This window comes from Talpa occidentalis, unplaced genomic scaffold, assembly GCF_014898055.3.
Source record: "Talpa occidentalis isolate TD23 unplaced genomic scaffold, MPIMG_talOcc4v2.1 talOcc4.9, whole genome shotgun sequence".
NCBI classification, from domain to species: domain Eukaryota; kingdom Metazoa; phylum Chordata; class Mammalia; order Eulipotyphla; family Talpidae; genus Talpa; species Talpa occidentalis.
In genome coordinates this window covers 18857000-18872081 of record NW_023605305.1, presented here as the reverse complement: position 1 = coordinate 18872081, position 15082 = coordinate 18857000, and the positions used below count along the sequence as shown (strand labels likewise).

General features: G+C 54.5%; 2 protein-coding genes across 2 annotated transcripts in view; one reads left to right on the top strand and one right to left on the bottom strand.

The window, feature by feature from the left end:
* The first annotated feature begins 6092 nt into the window (after positions 1-6092).
* Positions 6093-8461, top strand: MARCKSL1 (MARCKS like 1). Its single transcript, XM_037501450.1, has 2 exons — positions 6093-6377; positions 7197-8461. Exons 1-2 carry the CDS (start codon positions 6291-6293, stop codon positions 7701-7703), a joined length of 594 nt encoding a protein of 197 aa, XP_037357347.1. The 5' UTR covers positions 6093-6290; the 3' UTR covers positions 7704-8461.
* Positions 8462-8617: 156 nt separating this feature from the next.
* Positions 8618-15082, bottom strand: part of HDAC1 (histone deacetylase 1) — a 29912-nt gene continuing 23447 nt past the window's right edge. Inside the window, exons 6-14 of the mRNA XM_037501449.2 lie at positions 14779-14920; positions 13035-13127; positions 11511-11619; positions 11289-11429; positions 10691-10799; positions 10466-10596; positions 10075-10227; positions 9530-9575; positions 8618-9257 (exon numbers count right to left, since the gene is read on the bottom strand). Of these exons, the coding sequence (XP_037357346.1) occupies positions 9230-9257; positions 9530-9575; positions 10075-10227; positions 10466-10596; positions 10691-10799; positions 11289-11429; positions 11511-11619; positions 13035-13127; positions 14779-14920 (952 nt within the window). The 3' untranslated portion in view covers positions 8618-9229. The remainder of the gene's footprint in view (positions 9258-9529; positions 9576-10074; positions 10228-10465; positions 10597-10690; positions 10800-11288; positions 11430-11510; positions 11620-13034; positions 13128-14778; positions 14921-15082) is intronic.

Genomic DNA, 15082 nt, shown 5'->3' with positions numbered 1-15082 from the left:
AAGCTAGCTGGGCCTCCAAGGTTTTGAAAGCCAGAACGAAGGGTTGGACATTCTCCAGGAAGAAGCAGGGATCTGTGGACAGGTTTAAAGGCAGGGGAAAAACATGTTTCCATCATGGCATCTCCAGGCCCTCCTGGGGTCTCAGAATCCACTCTGGTGGGCAAGGAGTATCCACTCTGGCCCTCAACTAAGTCCAAGGCCTCAGAGAACCTGTCCCTGTTCTCCCCGCATACACTCTTCCAAGTTCTATTTGGGACTGAGTCTGAGATTGGATCCTGCCCAGACCTCCCAGTCAAGGTCTTCATTGGCAGCTAAGAAGAGTCTTCAGGTCGCTACCCTGACTCATCACTCTGTGGTCAATGGCAGCCCCTGGACCCCAGCCCAGAAGACCCATTTAAGACCCATCCCCTGCCATTTTGTGGGAGGTCTCAGTCACATAAACAGGGATCTCAGGGCAGCCCCACCCCAGTGGACCCCTCAAGCCATCTCCTACCTCCAGTCTCTCTCCCGCCATACAGACTCCAGTCACCATCTGTGATACCCTACCCCCAATGGGCATCTCTGGACTCGGCTTCCTCTATCCTCTGGTCTCTCCTAGTTCAAGCCACCATCACCTTTATCTGAGCCAGCCCAATGGTCTCTTTCCTGCTTTTCTGGCCTCCAACTCTGTCCCCTTTAGTCTGTGTTCACTCAGACATATATTTCTGTGTCTTGTGGGCCCTTGTGGGACATCTGGGGTGATCCTCAAGGGCTGCTGGGGTTCTGGAGAATGAGAGCAGAAAGGAACAGAGAGAGGGGCCTATCTCTTTTTTTTCCCTAACACAGATTTCTCTCCAGACCCTTAGACGTCATACGATGCTAATGACATCCTAAACGTACCTCAACTCAGCCTGTCCAAAACCGACCTCCCCATCTCTGTGCACCCCTGTCCTCCTCCAGGCTTCCTACATGCCACCTGGCACCTCCTTCTACCCATTTGCCCAAGCCAGACCCTTGGACCCATCTTGTGCTTCTCCCATCCTCAGGCTCAGGCTCAGCCACGCAGCTCGGACCAGAGTGACTCCCATTGTCCTTTTACAGAGTGGACAGAGAGAGACAGAGTGCAGGGCAGGGACCTGTCCGGGGTCGCAAAGCTGGAAGGTAGCAGTGGTTCATGTCCAGATCATTTGGGGTGTGAGGCTGAATGGGAGAGATGATGGGGTGAGGTCTGAGCAGTGTATAGAGGAAGGAGTAAGATTGGGAACTGGACTAGGGGAAAGTTTCAGTTTCCCTTTTAAAGGGACTTCCCCTGAGTGGGGGATTTGGATTGGAAAGTTGTAAGTGATCTACATTCCACTGGGTTGGCCACATCTCCCCCAGGATCTGAAAAGAAACTGGAAGTTGGGAAGATGAGGAGGAAGGGGGAGGGAGAGGCCGAGGGTGGCCTAGAATAACTGGGTTGAATTTCTGGTGACCTGATGAAGCCTGGGGGAGCTAGGCCAGAGGGCTGGATTGTACACCTCTTTGCTTTCGGGGCAATCGAGTCCCAGAGAGATGCTCTATTCAATAGTGTCTGGACCCGTAAACTGGTTTATGCAGCTACTCCCACCACACACAGACACGCGTGCGCGCACATATGCACATGAACAGTCACGTGTGCGCGCACGTATGCACATGAACAGTCACAAACAGAGCCCAGGGGAAGAGGGAGGGGAAAGGGGAAGTAAAAGTTCTGGGTCGCCTTAAATTCTGAAGGGGAACTTTCAGAATCTGTCCTTGTGATTTGGTAGCTGGATGGTAGGTTCCAGCCCAGGCCTCTAAGGTATCCTAGTATCCAGGCTCAGGTTGGCAACCAAGCCAGGCCCCAGCATACCCAGGGTTCTGAGGAGTCATCCCTAACTTCCTGTCATCCCTAACTTCTCCTGACTCAAAGTATCAGAACCCTCTGTGGCTCCTCCGGCTGTACCAGGTCCTGCCATGTTCCTCAGAGCACCTAAAACCCGCTTCCTGCTAGTGCTGACTTCTCTTCCATTGGCACAGACCCTCCACTGCACCCTCCTCCTCTGTAAACGGGAGCAGAGATGGGACACATACCTCTGGACATGAGATAACGTAGGGAAAGCAGTTGGCCCAGGGTTGGCATACACTAGGCATGTCATGGAGGCCAGCATTTATGATTATTACTAGTGGCCATGCCTGCCATTTGGAAACTCTCCCCTGTGGTCAAGTATCCCCATAATTCTCTCCTCTGGGGATTTTCCTCCCCCTCTCTGCTGCCTCCCTCCCGGGCTCCTTTCTGGTGCCCTCTCCCCACTGCCCGGGACTTCCCAGGTGACCTCATGAACGGCCTGGCTCCAGGCGCCTTCTTACTAGCAGCGACCAGAGGTCCAGGTTTCTGAGGCCAGTTCTGACTTAAAACCTGCTGTCTGCTGTCCCTCTAAGCAGACTTTGGGTCCTGGAAACTTGATTGCATGTTTTTGTGCTAAAGCACAGCCTCCTGTATGGTCCCCTGCATGTTTCCTGGGCACCTCCCAAGTTCTTTCCACACATGCCTGGTCTCAGTCAATGGATCCACTTTGCCAGCTGTCACCCCAAGTAGAAATACGACCAACAATACCATCACCCCCTTCTCAGCACCCCACCCCTGTGCCCAGCCAGTCACTGATCAGGACTCCTAAACCTTGCTCCACACCAGATCTCTCCCTCATCCCACCCTCGCACAAGCCATTTGCTCTTCCCATTTTGTCCTGCTCTTAGCTCTTCCTCCAGGCCCTGGCTGGCCTCCTCTAGGAAGCTCACAGTGCTCTCATCTGACCCTGGTCTGGCTGTTTCTTCTCCTCAGGCACCACCTATCTCTTCCTCTGGATGGGAAACCCCCGAGGGCAGGGGCCCAGCCTGACTCACTGCTCACCTTCTGTGAGCAGGAGTGTGAATCACAGAGCCCAGGCTGCAACTGGACAGAAGAGCACCCTGAGACCCGAAACCGAGAGGGCTGGCTCATGGTTGGCGGGGCAGGTAGAGGCCGACCTAGAATGAAGGTCTCTGGGTACAGTTGATGCTCCCCAAAATGGGGACCCTGGGGCTGGGAACTGGGCTGTACCAATTCATATTCTAGAGGCCTGCATTGGGACTTAGCCATTCTCTGATGCTATCTCTTCCTCCTCAAGGCCTTTGCTAATCCCTCAGCTAGGAAGCCTCCCTCCATCTCTGGTCAGATACTGCCTGCTCACACCGCACCTGGGGTCTAATCTGATCCCCACCCAGGGTGCCCCTCAAAACCCACCCCCCTACCTCCTTTGTGGAGCAATGTCCTCGGGTGCCCCTCCTCCACCTTCAGCCCAGCTGTATCTTCCCTGAGGTCCCAGGCTCCTGACAAGGAAATTCATTCCCTTCTGTCCATGGGAGCTTGGACCATCCCAGGCCAGGCCCATGCCAGGAGGGGGTGTGTCTGCAGTTTCCCTCCCCCCATCTATCCCAGACTCAACCCATCCTTTCCCTGCCACACTGTCCTGGCAAAAGCTCACACCTCAAAAGTTCTGGCCACCACATCCTCAGCAGCCCACTGAAGCATGCATAGCCACCCAGTGGGATGTTCACACAAACACAAAGTAGCCACTGTTTTTTCCACACACTCATATTCTCTCACACAGCCACACGCACAGCCACACTCAATCACAGACAGTCAGCAACACACCATCTCAGACAGACACACACCCAGAAAGTCTCAGAGTCACCAGGAGTCACCAAGCCTCTCTCTTTCACCCTAAATGCACACAGCCATAGATGGAGACTCACACTACCAGGAATGTACACACCTGGTCACACATGCACACACACACAGAATCACAAAGTCTCACACACAGACAGATTCAGAGCAATACACAGTCACACACAGAGAGAAACAGACACACACAGTTGCACACAGGCCCCTGGAGACGCAGAACAATGGGCGTATTGTCTGGACTGGCAGCAGCTGGGAAGGAAAGAGAGCAGTGTGGATGGAAGAGGCTGTGGGGGCTGCTGTGCCCCCCCTTCCACCCTTGACACGTCCCCCCACCCCCCACAGTATCCTAAGCCTTTCTCATCCTCCTGAAGCCAGATTCTGCTCTTCTGCTCGGGACCTAGGTTTGCTGAGGGATTGGGCTTCCAAACGTCCCCTCCCAGGCTCTGGGATGTCTGGTGGGGGGTAGAGCAGCTCCCCCGTGGACCTGTAGACTCCCTCTGGGGCTCTGGGGACTCAGGGTCCTTTCATCTTGAGGATCCACCCTCCTCCTGGGCTCCTCTGGGGCGATTTGCCTCTCTTTCCCACAGGGCAGCTCCTGGAAATCAGGAGCTTTGGCATCAACTTTCAGCCTCTGACCCCACCCCTCCAGGACTCACACACATATTCATCTGAGCCCCGGCCAGTGCCAGGCAGCACCTGGCAGCACTGTGGGTTCGCTATTGTGGCCAAGACAGAGATGCAGGTCACCATGTCCATGCCATGATGGCAGAGGGCCGAGAAGTCACTGTTGGGTCAGTGAGCTGCAGTGGGGCGTGGTGCCCCTCGGAGCCCTCCCTGTCTCCTCTTGCCTCTTACTCTGAACAGGCAGCCCCAAACCTCAAGGGAGAAGTCTTCTAGGGGTTTCTCACCACCCCCAGCCCATTTTAGCAGTTCTGTCTGATGTCTTTCAGACCTCAGTTCCTGGGATCTGCTGTGAGCCCTGGGGCCGGACGCTTTCCCTTTCTGAACCTCAGTGTCACAGACCACGAAAGGGGGGTTGATAATGAAGCTGAGAGTTTTCTGTACTTGGGGTGGGAGTGGGGACGGAGGAGACAGCAGTAGATGCTGAATGTAGAAACCACCTCAGCCCTTTTCACCCCTCTGTGGTCAGATCTATGGGGAGTTCCTGATTTCTCAGGCTCTGCGTTGTCACCACACCTCACAGACTCTGGCCTCCCGGGAGGCCTTCCCAGCGGGAGAGGAGGGAAGGGGAAGGGGGAGGGGAGGGAGAGGGACTTGCGGGGCGTCTAGGACACAGCCTTGCTTTTGCCATACTTTGCTTCCGCCAGCCCTCAGCCCCTTCCTCCTGGGGACTGAGGGCAGCCGGCAGACACACACCAGGCCAGCCAGGGCTCTGGAGTTCCCACCCGCCTCTCCAGGCAAGGGGAACAGGAAGTGGCAGGGGACCAGAGCTGGAGTCACCAACCCGCGGCTCCCATTCCTCGCTGCCCACCCCCCCAGGCAGAGCAACGTCCTCAGGGGCCACCCAGGGGCGCAGGCAGCCTTGCTGATGTTCCCACTCCTACTCTTCAGGAACTGGGGTGTTTTGAGGTTTGTTGAATCCCCTCTTGGGGTTCCTCTGCCCGCTTAGGGAACCCAGACACAAGAGTAGATGGGGGCGGGGAGCGCCTAACAGATTGTCTCCGAGTCTCAGACTCCTCAGCATGCAAGTGGGGATGGAGACATCCCTCAAGGTCACAGGGCCACCCCAGATGCGACATTATAATGGGTCCAGGCAGAGGGTGAGTTTTTCCCTGGGGGCTCCACCGACGGGCCGCGGAGGCTGAGGGACGAAGCACACCAGTCTGGCCAGGAGTGTGACAGGCCAGACCCTCGGCGGGCGCGGGCGGCCGGGCAGGGCTGTGGGTGGGACTCCGACGGGTCTCCAGGCCCTGGGGGGCGCACCCCAGCCTCCCCACCGGGTCCTGTGACTTCTACGACCACGTTCTCAGGATCCTCCGTCTGACGAGTGTGATCCTGTGAGCCCTTCCAAGAGTTCACGGGGACTCCTCGCGCAGGACGAATGCGATGGGGGCCACTCCAGGCTCGGGGCGCCGACTCCGGGCGGCGGGCGGAGAGAGAAGGGAAGGGCTGCTTTCTCCTCTTTTCCCTGCGAACCCCCCCCGCCACCCCCCCGCCCAGCTCGCTGAAGGACCCACCCCCTCCTTCCCACACCAGCCCCCTCTGACCCGGGTAGTCGGTGGGTTGGGGGACCAGGCCTCCAGCGTCGCCGCCGAGCCGGAGGGGCGCACCGTCTGACCCCGCCCCCGCCCCTCGATTGGGCGCTCATTTAAATGTCCGGCCCCGCCCACCCCGGGCGCATATATAGGGGCGGCGGCGGGCGGCGGGCGGCATTCTGGCGCGGAGCTGAGCGGCGGCGGGCGCAGCTAGCGGGTCGGGCGCGGAGTGGGGGTGCAGCTCGGTTCCCCCCGACACCCCTCCCCCCCAGGCGCGAGCCCCACCCCTCCGCCAGCCAGGCCGACCCGGCCGAACTCTCCCCTGCGGCGCGAGCCCGGGGCGGCTCCGGGGCCCTCCCGCAGACCCCACCATGGGCAGCCAGAGCTCCAAGGCTCCCCGGGGCGACGTGACCGCGGAGGACGCAGCAGGCGCTTCCCCCACTAAGGCCAACGGACAGGTGGGTGCGCTCGGCCCGGCCCGGCCCGGCCCCTCCTCTCGCGCCTCGCCCCTCTAGGGCCCTGGGCCGGGGCCGCGCGCTTTGTCCGGCCCGGGACACGCGGCGCCCCCTCCCCCGCCCGGTCCCTTTGTTCTCGGCGCCGCAGCCCCCGCGGGCGAAGCGAGGGGAGGGGCGGGGAGGGGGCGCCGGCCGGGCCCCGCCGCCTTCTTTGTTCGCGGCCCCGGCCCCCGGCGCTGCCCCCCGACCGCCCCGAGTGCCGCGCGGGGAACAAAGGCGCTGCTGGGCCGCGTCAAGGGGGCGCTCGGGGGCCGCGGGGCGGGTGCCCGGAGGGGAGGGCGCTCCACCCGCAGACCCGACCTCGGTGGCCCACGGTCTTTTTTCAGTGGGACGTGGAGATGCGGGAAGGCTGGGGCGGGTGGGGGGCCGTTCACACAAAGCGGGCGGCTGGGGAAATAGGCCGTCCAGGTGCAGAGAACAGCGCCTCGGGGCGGCTTCCCGCCCAATATCGGCTGGCAGGGCTCGCCCGCCTGCCGGGGATCCGCGGCCCCGGGCGGTTCAGCGCGGATTAGAGAGCGCGCCCCGGGGGAGGTGGGTGGGGGGCCACGGGACCCCAGCGCCTCCTGCCGGCTGCGGCCTCTGTGTGCTCGGTCCCAGCGCGCCCGGTGGGGCAGGAGGGAGACGTTTGACGGGATCCCGGGTGTGGGGGTGAGGCTGCAACCGGTAGAAAGAGTCCGAACCCCCTTGCCTGGAAGCGGTCAGAAGCGGGCTGGGGGAGGGGTACAGAGACCAGCCCTCACTGCTGTCTCCTCTGCCCTGCAGGAGAATGGCCACGTGAAAAGCAATGGAGACTTATCCCCCAAGGGTGAAGGGGAGTCGGCCCCCGTGAATGGAACAGAGGAGGCAGCCGGGGCCACTGGCGATGCCATCGAGCCAGCACCGCCTAGCCAGGGTGCTGAGGCCAAGGGGGACGCCGCCCCCAAGGAGACCCCTAAGAAGAAGAAGAAATTCTCTTTCAAGAAGCCTTTCAAATTGAGTGGCCTGTCCTTCAAGAGAAATCGGAAGGAGGGTGGGGGCGATTCCTCTGCCTCCTCACCCACGGAGGAAGAGCAGGAGCAGGGGGAGATCGGTGCCAGCAGCGAGGAAGGCATTGCCCAGGAAGGGAAGGCTGTTGCTACCCCTGAGAGCCAGGAGCCCCAGGCCAAGGGGTCCGAGGCTAGTGCTGCCTCCAAGGGAGGAGATACAGAAGAGGAGGCAGGGCCTCAGGCCGCAGAGCCGTCCTCGGGGCCTGAGAGTGGCCCTACACCGGCCAGCGAGCAGAATGAGTAGCTAGGTGGGGGCAGGTGGGTGATCTCTAAAGCTGCAAAAACTGTGCTGTCCTTGTGAGGTCACTGCCTGGACCTGGTGCCCTGGCTGCCTTCCTGTGCCCAGAAAGGAAGGGGCTGTTGCCCCCTCCCAGCCACATTCCCTTCTCCTCTTCTCCCTCTTGTGGATTCTCCCATCATCCATCTGGTCTTCCTCCTAAGGCCAGTTGAAGGTGGTCCCTTGCAGTTTCCCAAGTTAGGTTAGTGATGTGAAATGCTCCTTGCCCTGGCCCTACTGCCTTCCCTGTTCCCATCCCTTGCAGAAGGCGAATTGCTGGTTTTCTTCTCCAGTTCTTTTCCAAGTAGGTTTTGTTTACTCCCCAAATCCCTGAGCCAGATGTGGGGTGCCTACACTCCCAAACCCTGAGCGTCCAGCTTTCCCTGTTGAGTTTTTAGTCTCTTGTGCTGTGCCTAGTGGCACCTGGGCTGGGGAGGACACTGCCCTTGTCTAGGTTTTTATAAATGTCTTACTCAAGTTCAAACCTCCAGCTTGTGAATCAACTGTTGTCTCTTTTTTGACTTGGTAAGCAAGTATTAGGCTTTGGGGTGGGGGGGAGGTCTGTAATGTGAAACAACTTGTCTTTTTCCCCCCTCCCATTGTTGTAAATAACTTTTAATGGCCAAACTCCAGATTTGTACTTTTTTTTTTCTAACTGCTAAAACCATTCTCTTCCACCTGGTTTTACTGTAACATTTGGAAAAGGAATAAATGTTGTCCCTTTAGTGCTGCTTTTTAATGAGTGGTGTGGGGGGCAGGGTGAGAAGACTGGTTAACCTCAAACCTGAGGCTAAGACAGGTAAGTGTGTGGGCTTCTTTTGCTGTTGAGGGGATTGCCCAGATCCTGAGAGACCCCAGAAGGTCAAGGAAGTGAAGCTGAAGTCAACCCAGAGAATACTGCCAGGAGACAAGCTCAGGAGGGCATAGAAATGTACCATTTTATTACAAAGGTTCTCATAAAAATGCAAAAAATCTCAAAAAAGAAACTGATGAGCAGAACTGAGGGAGGACAGAGGGCAGGTAGCTTGAGTTTCTTGGCTCACTTGGGGCAAGTAGAAAGGTATCAGAATAAAACTAACCTAATAGTGGCTGCTGTTGCCTTAAGGAGCCTACAAAGAACAGGGGGCCCCTGAAGATCCAGCCATCCCTTCTAGAATGTTCAGTTAGGGTGCCTCTTCATAGATTCTAAAAGCAGGCACTTAGGCTTTCAGGATTTTGTGCTATGGCTGCTTTAAGAGTATCCCTTTCACCCAGATGCACCCTTTAAGGTTTAAGATTAAGAATTGGGGAAGCAAGGCAGCTGCTAGGAGACCCAGCATGTGTGCCTGGGTTCAGGGTTCTGGTTCTAGTCCCTGGGAATATTTATATTTAATATATTTTTACATAAATATGCAGAGAGATAGAAAATATAAAATCTGAGGAATCTGAGGGGCTTGGGGAGAAAGGTGGGGGGGTGGGGGAGCTGGCAAGATGCCAGAACTGGAGAGGTCTGCTCAGGCCAACTTGACCTCCTCCTTGACCCTGTGGAGAGAGCAGAGACTGGCATAAGATAACCGGCCCTAGCAGCCCTGAAGCAAGAGTGTGGGTACAATGACTTCCACAGGACCCACGCCCAGGTGACTGCTGAAGGTTGGGGCTTCCTAGCTCTGCCTAGAACTGGGGAGACAGACTGATGCCTGAAAGAAGCCTTTGTAAACAGGACCAGCTGTCCCTGTGCCTTCCCTCTCAGCCTGGTGGGACAAAGGGGCTGGTAGTTCAATGCCAGAGAGATAGCTGACAGACTGCTTCCTCACCCTTTGGCTTCTTGCTTCTCCTCAGTCTTCTCCTCTTCTGTGACTTCTAGAAGATAAGAATGCAGGAACTCAGGAATCAAGAGGGCAGCCGTGTGGAAGACCCATGGGATCTCCACTTACCCTGAAAACCCCTTCCCTTACACTAGAGCCCAGTGGACGTACAAAAGAGAGAAAGCCCATCCCATGTCCTCCCAGTGAGCCCTGCTGAAAACAAACAGGTTAGACCGGTTTTCCAGCCTGCTAGAGCCTGAGGCAGGTGGGCGGAGGCAGCACCCTGGGAAACTGGGGTGAAGTGTTGGGAAAAGTGCTTGGGTGGTATGGGAGAGCCAAGGCTCCTGACCACGGGGAGCCCAGGCATGTCCTGGGCTCTGGTACCAGGCAGGCCTCAGTGGAGATGACGAATGGAGCTACTTTTGGGAGGCACTGAAAGTTCCTCGGAGCTGGCAGGGCCTGAATCAGCAACCTCCTCCCTGCACCCTGCATAGACTCATGCTCCTCCAGGGCCCAAGGCTTGTGACCCATGTCCTGGCACAACCCAAACCCACCTTTCTTCTCTTCTGGGTCTTTTTCTTTCTCATCTTCTGTTTTGACTCTCTTGGCTTTTTTGAAGTTGGAAGAGTTCTTGCGGCCACCCTCTCCCTCCTCATCAGAATCTGAGAACTCTTCCTCACAGGCAATTCGTTTGTCAGAGGAACAGACTGGGAAGCAATGGAAATACGGGTGAGAGAAGGTTCTTCCTCTCAGGTTCTGTGCGCAGTGCTTCCCTGCATGTTCTCCAAGAGACACTGAGGCAGTGGGGGTTGGAGCTCAGACTCTAAATTGTTCTACAGGCACGAGAACTTGGGTTTCTCAATGGGTGGGTAGTTTGGGAAGGTGGAACCAGGAACATTTGGGGGAAGTCAGAGTGGGTAGTACAAGCCCGATCCGGAGTCTTACTTGAGATGCGCTTGTCAGGGTCTTCTTCATCCTCATCTCCGCTCTCCTCTGGGATGGCGTCCTCAGGAATCGCCTGCATTTGGACCCCAGGAGCATGGGGCAGCATTCTCAGGTTCTCAAACAGTCGCTGCCTATGGTCAATGGTAGAGAGAGTGACTGGGCTCTAGTTAGGGATGCACCAGGGTCTGAAGAGCTCAACCAAGGGGTGCCAAGGGTGGTACTCACTTGATCTTCTCCAGGTACTCATTAGTGTTCTGGTTAGTCATATTGGAAGGACTGATGTGAAGTTTGAAATCTGGTCCAAAGTATTCAAAGTAGTCGTTGTATGGAAGCTCTAATTGGGGCAGGGGACAAAAGAGTCAAGAGACCAGGCCATCATGGGTCCCAGAGAAAAACACTATAGGTTTATCTGCACCTGTTCTTTCATCAAACAGAAGAAAAACTCCCAGATAGGGTGAGACTAGGGTGCCTATAGGATTTCAATCTTTTTAAAGCTATTCTGCAATGTTCACACTAGTCTGCAGAGTGTGTGTGTGTGTGTGTGTGTGTGTGTGTGTGTGTTTCTCACTGTGAGGAGGCCCAAGTCCCTGGTTTAGAAAAATTTAGACAGTGTTCATTGGTTGGGACACTTCCTTCACTCACTCTCCCAGTTACCCTTTTGAATGAAAACTTCCAAAGCTATAAATAACCACTGATAATTTTGTTCAGAGCAGCAGGAAGAAGGGACAGAGTCAAAAAGAGCTCAAGAAAACTGATGGCCACCGTCTGTCATGGGAAAGGGGTTGTGAGTTCTGTGCAGCCCAACCTGGTCCTGGACTGTTACCATTAGGGATCTCTGTGTCCAGGGCCACGGCTGTTTCGTATGTCCAGCACCGGGCAACATTACGGATGGTGTAGCCACCTCCTCCCAGCATTAGCATAGGCAAGTTGAAGCTCTTCACAAATTCCACACACTTGGCATGCCCTTTGGTGGAAGAAAGGGTGCTAAGTTACAGGAGCACCCAGCAGGACTCTTCCCACCCATCCCTTTGCTACCTGGTCTCACCTTTAATGGTCAGATTGAAGCAACCTAACCGATCCCCAGAGAGGGAGTCAGAGCCACACTGTAAGACGACCGCACTAGGCTGGAACATCTCCATTACTTTGGACATGACCTAGAAGGACATATCCTGGTCACCACTAGCCTCAAGAAAAGCTATTCATGGTTCAGGGCTGGAAAGGACAGTGAGATACTTTCATTTTATCGCCCAGTCCTACTTTTCCATCTCCCTCATGCTGGGTGGTGGAGAAAAGGGAGGATCAGTCTGGGGTTCTCATTTTCCCACTTTAGTTCTTTTTCCATAAAAATTAAACATTCAGGGCCCCCCTGCTAGCGCAGGGGTTAAAATCTCAGCTACCTCCAGCCACTACAGCATGAGTTCAATCCCCAGCCAGGGAGCTGACCCACATGTCTCTCAGAAGACGCCTCTCCTGTCTCTCAGTAGATCCACCTGTTCTGCTCCCCACTCTGTCTCTGGTGAATCTTCTCACCCTCTCACCTACCTCTGGCCTACACCCAGTTCTTGTATGCATAAATAAAAAATAAACCTTAAAAAAATAAATTGGAAAAATTCAATTTATTCATATATACCTACTAACATGTCCTCACAGTAGATACACCATTTCTCCACTTTGCACTTCACTTGCTAATTGGAAAGGATGTCCAAGAGTCTTCAAGCTCTAATAACGTTCAACCTAGAATGGCCTTCCTTAACTCCCTAAATCTCCCTCCCTTCACCCAAACTCCAGTGCCACTTCCTTTATGAAACCTGCATCTCTCCATTCTACTCATTTGGTAGATTAGAGATTTGATCCTTGTGTTGAGAGAAAGCACTTCATTTTTGGGTATCTTGTCCTGTCAGCATCTGTACAGGCACATAGCAGACACTTGGCATCTGCAGAATGACCTGGCCATATCAGGCTTAAACTCTTCTATCAATGACTCCTTGCTGCTTACAGTTGAAGATTTAACGATTCAGCATGGCATTCAAACCTCCCTTTGAAATACTGACCCCAAAATACTTTCCCTACCACATCCTTCAACATCCCTCCTGCATGTCACATTGGCCTACACACAGCTACCCATTGGCATCTCTGCTGGTACTGTTCCCTGAATGCCACCCTTTCCCTCCAGGTCCTACACATGGATAACTCATTTTTCAAAGTCCAGCTCAAATGTAACCATCTCTGTGGCATTATTTTTGACTTACTCCCCTCACCCCCCTACATAAGGCACAGTGTCTCTCACCCCTCTGTTCATTCATACACTATGGGTATATGCCCATCACAGTCTCTGAAGTCTAAAAGGTCATAGGTCATGTCTTAGATATTCCTGTATCCCACACAAGGCATCAACAAATATCTGGATGAATTTTGTTTCTCTAACTGGCTACACAACAAACAATCCAAAGCTGAAACATCTCCACCAGCCTTTCAGCAGGGAGAGATTCCCAGGTGGTACTTTGTTATTTAACTCACCCTCCCTTAGATTAATTCCATTTGTAGCCCATGTGGTAGATAAGACACTCACCGGCTTGAAAATGGCCTCATATGACTCATCATCAATCCCATCTCGGAGCGGGTAGTTAACAGCATAATACTTGCCTTTGCCAGCCCCAATATCCTAATCAAGAGGAACGTTAAAGTGAAAATGAAAGATGAAGTTAGAAGGAAGTTTAAATATGGGCACTGGAAAACTAAGGAAGGAGGGAGTGGTTCTAAGAGACAAGCTGGGCCCATGAGCTGAGACAGGGACATAACAGCAGTACCTTGGTTTGTACTATTCCCTTCACTGGCCTCTCCAGAGCCTGTTCTCTGAAAATTTTTTATGGGACCAGAAATTGAACAGTACACCCCACAGCACAAGAGCTCTACCTTTGGGTAGGTTAAAGCAGACTGGTGGCTAGGTCATGTAACACCCATCCCCAACAACTTTTCTTTCCACAGAGCTTTTACTGCTCATTTTTCTACTCCCCATTCTCCTCTCTAGAGAGGTGTGAATGGGAAGCAAAAAGGGAAGAAAAGCTCTTCAAATTTGCAAATGCAGGGCCTCCCTGGTGGCGGAGTGGTTGAGCGCTGCGTTGCGAAGCTGCCCGCGGCCTCTGCGCCACCGGTTCGATCCCCGGCTGCTCCCCGGCCACCAGAGGAGGGTCCTGCATGGCGCGCAGACCTCTCCTGCCGCCCGCTGCTCCCCTCAGCAGTGTACTTCAGTCCTTCTGCCTGTTCTGCTCCCCGCTCTGGCTCTGGTGAATTCTCTCACCCTCCCGCGCTTCTGACTGTACCCAGTGCATGTATAAACAAAACAAACAAATAAGTAAAAACATGCCTCTATAAAAAAAAAAGAAATAACATTTAAAAAAAAAATTTGCAAATGCATAGTTATTCCATACTTGCTGTGGTCTGAATTAGTACCACTTTTTCACCCAATGGCTAGAGGCAAGATAAAGTGGCTAGTTTCGCTGTATTCATGCTCACAGAAGCAGAGAGAACGGTTCAATCACTTTAAGGATTGTTATCCAGAAATGCATAGAGATATCCATTAACTACTCGATATCAGATGCAAAGTTTCATGTACTTTTCTGGAGGGAGAGGCCAGACTCTACTTTTCAATTAGAAAAGTTAAAGAGAAAGGTGACCTAAAAGTGTTAAGAACCCTTGAGATGGGGCCTCCCTGGTGGCGCAAGGGGTTAAACACCGCACTATGAAGCAATTGCAGCCTCTGCAGCACAATCCCTGGCATGAGTTCGATCCCCGGCTGGCCAGGGAGCAACCCACATGGTGAAGGAGACCTCTCCTGTCTCGCCCGCTGCTCCCCTTGGCAGCGTGTTTCAGTCGGTCTGCCTGTTCTGCTCCCCACTGTCTGTGGTGGGTCCTCTCACCCCCCACATCTCTGGCCTGTGCCCCAGCTCTTGTATACATGAATAAATAAATCTATATAAAAAAAAGAACCCTTGAGATGGTCCATAAAGGTCTAACTCCTAGAGATTCTGACATTTCTAACCTAAAACTCGAGACATGTGAATAGTGTAATGCAACCAGCTTGGCCAGGAGACAAGTGCAGTAAGTCAAGACTCCCATCCCTCCTGACCCTCATTCTCCATCTCCGGAATGAGGAAGGGAATAAAGGAGCCAAGGAGACTGTGGCAGGTGTCGCAGGCTGGGTTATGGTGTTCTGAATAGCAGAAGAGGCAGGAAGTGGTTTTTGGTGACGTAAGATAGGAAGTTAGACCTGACAGCAGAGGGGCAGCTGGTTGGCCACTGAAGGGAGTTCTTACCCGTAGGTCCCCAGTTCCTGGGAAGTACTCTCCGTATTTATGGAAGGACACAGTCATAACGCGGTCTGTGGTATAGAAGGCCTCTTCCACGCCATCACCATGGTGAATATCAATGTCAATATACAGCACCCTCTGGTGATACCTAGGATCAGAAGGGGGTCAGGGGTCTGGGGGTTCTTTGGGAATGGGACGCGCCAAGGGCGCCAGGTCCCAGCTTACCGGGCTGGCTGCCTCCCTCAGGTATCTCTAAGCACCAGAGACGTGGAAACTGGCTGAAGGAAGGTGGAAGAGCGGCAGGGTGTCT

Coding starts and splice junctions, on each gene's coding strand:
- MARCKSL1 (XM_037501450.1), top strand. CDS start 6,291: ATGGGCAGCCAGAGCTCCAAGGCTCCCCGGGGCGACGTGACCGCGGAG. Junction 6,378..7,196: donor CCACTAAGGCCAACGGACAG/GTGGGTGCGCTC, acceptor TCTGCCCTGCAG/GAGAATGGCCACGTGAAAAG.